Source organism: Aulostomus chinensis, chromosome 9 (genome assembly GCF_037954235.1).
Source record: "Aulostomus chinensis isolate RoL2024-O1b breed Wild chromosome 9, RoL_Achi_v1.0, whole genome shotgun sequence".
Taxonomy (NCBI): domain Eukaryota; kingdom Metazoa; phylum Chordata; class Actinopteri; order Syngnathiformes; family Aulostomidae; genus Aulostomus; species Aulostomus chinensis.
The window spans coordinates 25684007-25692339 of NC_141328.1; the positions used below are offsets into that span (position 1 = coordinate 25684007).

The window sequence follows — 8333 nt, forward strand, 5'->3', positions numbered from 1 at the left end:
ATGCTAGCCCGCAGTATTAGCCTACTTCATCCAGCCTCCTTCATTTTGCTGCTAGGCAACGTGCAAAACAGTGAAACTGTGGTGTTACCAGTCCGGTCTGAGGCTGTTCACCAGTCGGAAAATATTCTACTACACCCCATCCCTCATTGGTACAACAGCGTCTCCTTGATCCTGCTAACATAAACAAGGACAGAGAAATGGAAGCAAGTGAAAACATAATAGAATCTGGATTGACTGCATCCCTTTTTTCAGATTAAACTGTCTTCTGTATCTTTCATGACTTTTTTAATGAGATCAGAACCAACAAAAAGGACATCAGCCCGCTTTGCCACTTTCCTCAGATGGCAACAGCGTTTGAAACAAAGCCAAAGCGGACAAAACAAACTCTGGCACAGATCAGCGTCGGGGATTCAATGCCGTAAACATCTACCAGCTCTTAATTGGGTCATGTGTATGTAAGGATTGTCCGGCCGACACCAGCTAATACACATCGAATTGACTCTCTTTCTGCATTCTGCACATGGACTTCGAGAAGTGCACAGGCTCATTGTACCACAACAAATTAAGCAGACGGCAGTCAAAAGGAGCTGCTGAGCTTTCAGAGGCGACTGAAGTCTGCTAAATCTGCAAACACCGCTTCTCCCTTCTGCTGGGCCTTTTATCTCCTCTTGGAGACCTCAGCCTCATAAAGCCAAGTCAAAAAGCGAGTCCTTTCAGCTCTTGTGTGGCGAATGTTGCAGTGATTTCTATTCTCTACATTCCTATGTCGGCATCAGCTTTCATGATGTTCTAATGACAGGGTCACTCAAAAAGTTTCTTTCTGTTGAAGGGGAATTCCTGCTCTCTTTGTTGTTCTCTTTGAGTCTGGAACTTTGTAATTCAGGAATGACAAGGGGGAATTATTGATGGATAGGGTTTGGAATACCAAGAGTTGTCTGACTTGTTCTGACTCAGATCAGGTTCAGCAGGTGCTGTCCACCTATGCAGATTTAATAAAGTGAAATCCCATTAACCTCAGTGCTGCAGGAAGCAGTTGTGTAATCTGTGCGGCGCTCTGTAGAATTAGATCTGCATCATTTGGGCCAATCTGAAAGCAAATAAAGGCAATGTGAACCCAAGCACACACAGCTGGCCCTTGAGACTCAGGATCCTGGGTAAACAAGTGTCCAGCATGCCTCAGCCCAGCTCACCCATGGGGGCACATGAACCACGAACAAAGACGGATAGTCCACTAGAGCGGGGCTTAGCAAAATTTTATTACATTTGGCCTGTTCCAATAGACTGCTCTGCAAAAGAGGATCATAGACTTTGTCATCAGTTTTAAGAGTATCCTGACATCTACGCCTCCTCGGGCCTGGTAATGCTCCTATTGTTGCAGCCTCTGATTTAACATGGAAATCTGCTGTTTGCTCACGTCAAGTTCGAATTTGTCTCATGATTGTGGGTTTGCGAGGGGCGTCCAGCAACTGTTGGGTCCATTTTTGGAGGCGAAACTAGCTGTTGTTGTTTGGTTTTTTTTTCCCCTCGCAACTTCTGATGTCACTTTCTGAAATTTAAGAACAGTTTCGGCTCATTATCAAGAAATCGCATAGGCTTTACACGACCAGCAATGTAAAATAACTTACTTTCCAGCCTCTGAATGTATTTTTTTTCTCCGCTGCTCAACAAGAAGCCATCAGTTATGATTAGGGTCATTACTTGATGAAAATCAAGTTGCAAAATTTGTCAAAATATCACAGAGAACGTCACGTCTGGCTTTTATGTACAAAATATGTTGTATGACATAAAACAATGTGATCAAAAGACACAATTTGACAATGGCAGTAAGAAAATTAGATGGAAGTTTCTGCAAGCAGGGAGTTGTAAAGTATTCTTGCTTGATGCTTGTTTGTTCTCCTATCTAATAAATAATCATGAATATCACCTAATAAATGTTGTTCTACATCTTAGCATTGTAACCTTCCTGCTGCTTTTTTCACCTATTAATTTATGATCAGACTTTATTTTTCCTTTTTTACCTTTCCACTAAATCTTAAGTATCCACCATTAGCAAAAATAAAAGTTCACCAGACAACAATAATAATAATAATAATAATAATAATAAAGAAAAACAGCTATTTCATGTTGCTTCATTTTAGCTTTTAAATTAATGATCTACCAATAAATTTCGGCACACGTGCCCCCCCTTGTGGTCCTGCTTTCTAGAAAGTTAAGTTTGATTCTCACAATGCCTCATAATGTGCCATAAAAAATAAGCAAATAAATTAGAATATCAATGTAAATAAACCGAAATGTTTCATATAATCTTGATGAACTTTTCATTTTTTTTTTTTTTTTTTGTAGACAGAAAATGCAGAACTCTGATTACAGTCTCGTGCAAAATATCCCCCGGCACCTTTAATACAAATATTTAGTTCTTTTATGTGTGACGCAAACCTTGCAGCAATCATCTGCGCTGAAAACATTTAAATCTCTTCCTAAAAACCGCTGCACACTCGTGTGCTGTGCTGCTGGAAACCCAGACGTCCGACCTGGTAACTTTGAGAAAGCAGTCGCTAGATGGCGCTGTTCTTCTTCTCCGTCCTGCAGCGCCTCAAAACACACCTGACTGGAGGGACGTGCCCGCAGAGGAATGTTGGCGCGAGTAACTTTTAATTCACACACACACACACACACACACACACACACACACACACACACACACACACACACACACACACACACACCTCTACCATCTAAGAAAAGACAGACACAACAGCTTTAATGTTTTGTGGATTTATTTGTGGCTTCCTGTTATTTCCGGTGACGCCGCTGTGACTTACCAGTTTTGTGTTTGTGTCGCGTCGTTAATCTCGATGGAGGATCAATAAACGTCATGACGCAAACGAGTCCTCCCGGCCCGCGCTCGTGTACTGTAGTGTTTCTCACGCTTCTCCTCCTTTGGTCTCAAGGCTGTAATCTGCAGGTTTTGGCACGTGCTCCTGGTAGATCGAAGAAGACTGTGCGTGAAAGGCACGCGGGCAGATGTGCCTCCCCCCTCCCTCACCCTTTCCTCACCCCCCCCCCCCAGCTCCACCCCCACCCACTTCCTCGAGCTGCTCCTGCTCCTGGATGATTGACGCGAGGCTGTTCAGAGGGCCAATCACAGGGCGCCGCGCCTTATTTGCATAAAGTGGCCGCATGCCATTGGCCCGGTGCGTGCCGCTGCAAACCGCCTCGCGTGCCATCACAGATGTCCTTTAATGTAGATCAAGATGTTTGTTTTTTAACTGTTTATGTTTGGAGCAAATGCATCTTGTTGTCATTTCAAACATGAAGTAAACACACACACACACACACACACATATACATATATATATATATATATATATATATATATATATATATATATATATATATATATATATATGGAGCCACTGCCACAATATAATCTGATTAAATGTATTTTTGCATTGTCTCATGTGCGCAAATGCGCTGTCAGGTGTGGAGAAGAAGCGGTTCTTCATTGTCAACACACAACCTCAGGACATTTTTGATGAGCACGGAGCAAAGTTGGAGGCAAACATGCAGCGCATTCCGGCTCTCATCACTTCACGGGCCGGTCCGCCGCCACGGGTCCGCGCGGTTGCAGCCGCAGCCGCCGAGCCGCTGCTGCTGCTGCTCTCTCCGCTTTTGTTGTCGGTCCCTGCAGGGGCTGATTGAGCAGCGCGTGACTGACGGCCCGCGGGGGTGTTGTCCAATCAGCGGTCTGCCCCGCGCCCAATGGGTGAGTCCTCGCTGCCATTGGCTGAGGCGAGTGTGGGAAAGAATGCAGAGAGGGTTTCACACGAACCGGGAGCACGCGAGCCGTCTATAAGTAGCGCGGCGGCGGCGTGTGTCGGCGGCAGAAGTTTTGGAGTCACGTCCTGCGCGGCGCCACGCACGCTCCTGCACGCACTCACATGACGGCGTAACAAGCGCAAGGGGGTTGATCGGTGGAGCCAGCATCTCTCTCCCTCTCTCTCGCTTCATTATTCCCTGTCGAATTTTATTCCCCGGGAGAGGATTTTACTTTACACCTTTTTTTTGTTGTTGTTCTTCCTGTGATTCGACCAACGATGCCAGCTGACACGATGGAGAAGCAGACGGCGTCTCCTATTGCCGGCGCTCCTGCAAACGGGTCACACACACCGGACAAACCGAAAAACGCCAGCGAGCACAGGAAGGTAAGCAGATCCTCCCGTCCAGTGTGTCAGGTGTGGAAGTTTGGCCGACCGGCTGCTTGTTACCGGGTCGAGTTATTGGCAGTATTTGACACCGGTGACGGTTGGAGGAGACGTTGATCTGGAGTTGTTTATTCGTCCGCAGTCGTCCAAGCCGATCATGGAGAAACGGCGCAGGGCGAGAATCAACGAGAGCCTCGGTCAGCTGAAGACGCTCATCCTGGACGCGCTTAAGAAAGACGTGAGTTTGGTTCAGATGTATCAGCAGCCGTTCTCTCTCCAGTCCGTCTTAGATTCAATCTAAAGTTCTTTTTTTTTTAATCGTTCCCATCTGCAGAGCTCCAGACACTCCAAGCTGGAGAAAGCGGACATCCTGGAAATGACGGTCAAGCACTTGAGGAACCTGCAGCGCGTCCAGTTGAGCGGTGAGTTCAGATACGAGGAGGTTCCACCAGGAAGGGACTGGTTGTTTGAGTGTGTCACTGACTCCTGCCCCCCTCTCCCTCCCCTCCCCAGCAGCTCTCTCCCCGGACGCCACCGTCCTGAGCAAATACAGAGCCGGATTCAACGAGTGCATGAACGAGGTCACGCGCTTCCTCTCCACCTCGGAGGGGGTGAACGCGGAGGTGAGGTCCAGGCTCCTCAATCACTTGTCCAGCTGCATGAGCCAGATGATGTCCATGAACTACGCTCAGCAGGCCCCGTCCCAGCAGGCTCACCTGGCTCAGCCCCTCCACGTGCAGCTCCCATCCACGCTCCCCATCAGCGGAGCGGGTCTGGGCTCCAAACTCAGCCCCGCAGAGGCCGCGTCGCCTAAGGTCTTCGGCGGCTTCCAGCTGGTGCCCGCCACTGACGGACAGTTCGCTTTTCTGATCCCTAACCCGGCCTTCGCCACCGCCGCGGCCCCGGTTATCCCCCTTTACACAAACGCGGGAGTTCCTGTTGCGGTTAACGCCAGTCCGGCTCACGGCGGCTCCGCACCAACTGCAGCATCTCCGGTCCACGGCATGACCTCCTTCTCTGGGGGGTCCCAGGCGGTCAGCCCGGTTGGAGTGAGCACCGGCTCGGAAAACAGCGAGGCTGTGTGGCGGCCTTGGTAGCCGAGACGCTCCTTGGCCTCATTTATAGACTTCTAACTCTCTGCTTTTGCAGGGATCGAACCTGTGACTTTACTGCTACGGGACGGTAACGCTAAACCACTTAATGCCCACTGTAGTTGTGATTGTTTCGTTTTATGGAACAGGACCCTCAGATGGTTTCTATCATTTATTGCCTGATTCCAACATTTGGATTTGGGTGATAAATACGTTGTACATGCAGATGGAAGATTTATAGGATGGGTTTTTTTGTTTGTTTGTTATGAAGTACTTTTTATGAAAGGGTTTAGTTTTGTACAGAGTTTGTTATTGATTGTCATACCAAAGCTGTGTTTTATATTCTTTGTTTCTTGAAGTTGAACAAAGTTAATAAATGAGATTTCAGAAATTCAGTTTCTTCTCTGCAACACCTTTTTTGTACCCAGTATTGTTTTATTCCTCGTGTGTTACGTAATTTCTCTCAGGCTGCGCGTAAGTGTTCTACTTCATGCGTAAAAGACAAAAAAAAAAAAAAATCAGACTCACAGCCAAATATAATTGTACGATGTTTCAGATCGGCTCTCTGGTCATCGTCCCATCAGTTTGGCGGGAAGTTTCTACATCTGCCCAACAGGAGAATGGCCCAGCGAACAATAGGGTGTATTTTTTCTTTTGCTATAAAGGTAATTAAAAGTTTGAAAGGGGTCTCATCCTGTATGCAGCGGGAGCTTTAAGAAGTCTTAAACCCTATTCATGAGCCTGGGAAATGCGCTCAGGGGCTAATGTCACTACAGATTGCCTGAGTGAAAGGAGAATATGGAAGGATCCTCGCTTCCTTTTGTGTATCAATGTTCAAATCCACTCCCGGTGGGACTTCACCTCCATAAAGGAGAAAACGAGGGAACTTTGGTAGAACCAGTTGGTGGTGGGGGCAGATAAATTGACCTTTTGCGTCAGAATTGGAAAACCAAATTATAATTCAGCCCCAGAACACACACACACACACACACACACACACACACACACACACACACACACACACACACACACACACACTGTACTGGGAGAATCCTGGAGCTGTATGGATTCGTCCGCGGTCATCTGAGGCGTTTTGTGTGCGCTCTCCCTCTCTCCGTGTCTCTGACGGCCCTCCAGTGGTGACGTCTGGGTCCAGGAGATGTGAGATGGGTGGCGTGGCGCAAGCCGCCGTGTGTCAGCCACTTGCAGTCAACGGGTCCCTTTTACTCTGGGATTATGTTACAGGCTGGTGACCGCCGGTCAAAACCCCTCAACATTTAATAGGCCGCTGGCGCGCCGCGGGTGCTCGCGGCTGGCACAGGCCACTGGAAAGCGTTTCTTCACCCAGTAGATAAATAATCTCACTCAACTAAAAAGAAGGGGGGGGGGGTATTTGATGGGCAAATATGTACAACCACAGTAGAAAAGTGCCCCCTACAGTAGCAACACACGTCTGACTATTGTACTGGTTCCAGCTCGGATATTCCAGGCAACTGCAGATCTAACTTGTGAACGGTTAAGTCTTGGTTTTTATCATCGTGGAAGTGTGATTTCAGTTCGCGTTGTTGCACTCTCACTTTCAGCCGGAGTGCCAGTGGCCTGCAGATGACACCCTCGGTAAATGGCACGGCGAAACCGCACTGCCAGCGATGCTTAGAATCTTCCTTCTGCAGGGGAGGCGTTCTGAGACACCAGTTGGCAGCGTGTGTGGGTTCTGCGGTTGTTCCTACTGCCTTCGTGTCTGAGTCAATAGTTCAGAGATGCCTTTGTGGAGCTGAGGTCGTGAGAAACGAGCGAACTAGTCTGCCTGCGGCCGGGCACAGAGCCAGCCAGTAAATCCCCGCTGGCAGTCCGCGTCGTGCAGCCGCTCCACGGAGGTGAGGCAGCGAACACACGCGTGGCCGCCAAAAAAAACGAGCCTTGTCCGGGGTAAACACGGGGGGATCGTGGGGGGGGGGGGGGGGGGGTTCTAACAGTGGTCCTCCGAGCTGATCAAATCTGTCTTCACACATTAACCCTTGAAGGACATCGATGAAATGATGGCTGGTTTGAGCAACAACATCTTGTTATAATATAGATCAAATTCGAAAGGTTTCATGAACAGGTAACAGGGCCGTGACTGCAGCTCAACAAACCGGAGAAACTGTGACTAAATAAAGGGACCACTCAGGGCAGAGAAGTCCGGAGTTGCAGATGCATACCGGTGAGAGCGATCGATGCCTGTAGATTTATTTCTAACATCCATTTTTTATCAAATCTGAAAGGAATCAGGCGGGAATCCCTCTCTCTGGTGATAAAGGGATTCCTACAGAGGGCTGAAAGTCCCTCAGGGATGTGGCCCTCGCTTCCCTTGGGAGCAGCAGCTATTGAGGGGAGAAGGAGGAGGAGGAACTGGAGGGTGGTGGTGGTGGAGGGGTGGTGGTGGTAGGGGTCGTCAGAGGAGCCACAATTTATCATTCTCATTAGCGACTGAATGGGGCAACGCGCGCGCAGCCCCGCCGCCCCAAACTTTAACGTCGAATCTCCCTCCAAATTTAACAATCGCTTTTGTTGCAGTGGACCTTGTTTAGTCAGCACTCGGAGCTTTTGGTATGCAAGTTCTACAGTTTCAGTGAGAGAGGTGGAGGCTGCCAGTCAGGATGGCAACAGAAGACAAGACTGCCTGTCTCCTAAAATCAATACTGTTAACAAAGGTAGCAAATGTGTTCATGCCAGACTCTGCTTGGGTTTTGTTTGATTTGAGATAAGAACTGGCCAATGTAAAAGGAAAATGTGTGTCACTCCTAATTATCTTGAGCCTGCACTCTCATTTCTATTGCAGTTTGATAGAAGAGGAACAAATATTTAGATGTTTGCCCCTGACTAGAAAACACATCAGCTCTCTAGTGTTTTAACAAATTTGAAATCAAATTTAGCTCCTATACGGCGTTCTGTGCGGCCATCGTGGAGATGCTGTTGCAGAATTCTCAAACTAGATTTTCAGAAACAAGGAAAGGTCTGGAAAACACAGAGGTTGCTAGAACATACAGAGAAGCCT

The 8333-nt window shown here is 48.0% G+C and overlaps 1 protein-coding gene across 2 annotated transcripts; it reads left to right on the forward strand.

The window, feature by feature from the left end:
* Positions 1–3863: 3863 nt before the first annotated feature.
* Positions 3864–5687, forward strand: hes4 (hes family bHLH transcription factor 4). 2 transcript variants are annotated; one of them, XM_086212772.1, is made up of 4 exons: positions 3864–4205; positions 4348–4443; positions 4540–4627; positions 4719–5687. In XM_086212772.1, the coding sequence occupies exons 1-4, from the start codon at positions 4098–4100 to the stop codon at positions 5300–5302; spliced, it is 876 nt and encodes a 291-aa protein (XP_086068898.1). In that variant the 5' UTR covers positions 3864–4097; the 3' UTR covers positions 5303–5687. The 2 variants fall into 2 exon arrangements, with proteins under 2 accessions (XP_086068898.1, XP_086068899.1); XM_086212773.1 differs by having other exon boundaries at positions 3865–4205; positions 4722–5687.
* The last annotated feature ends 2646 nt before the right edge of the window (positions 5688–8333 follow it).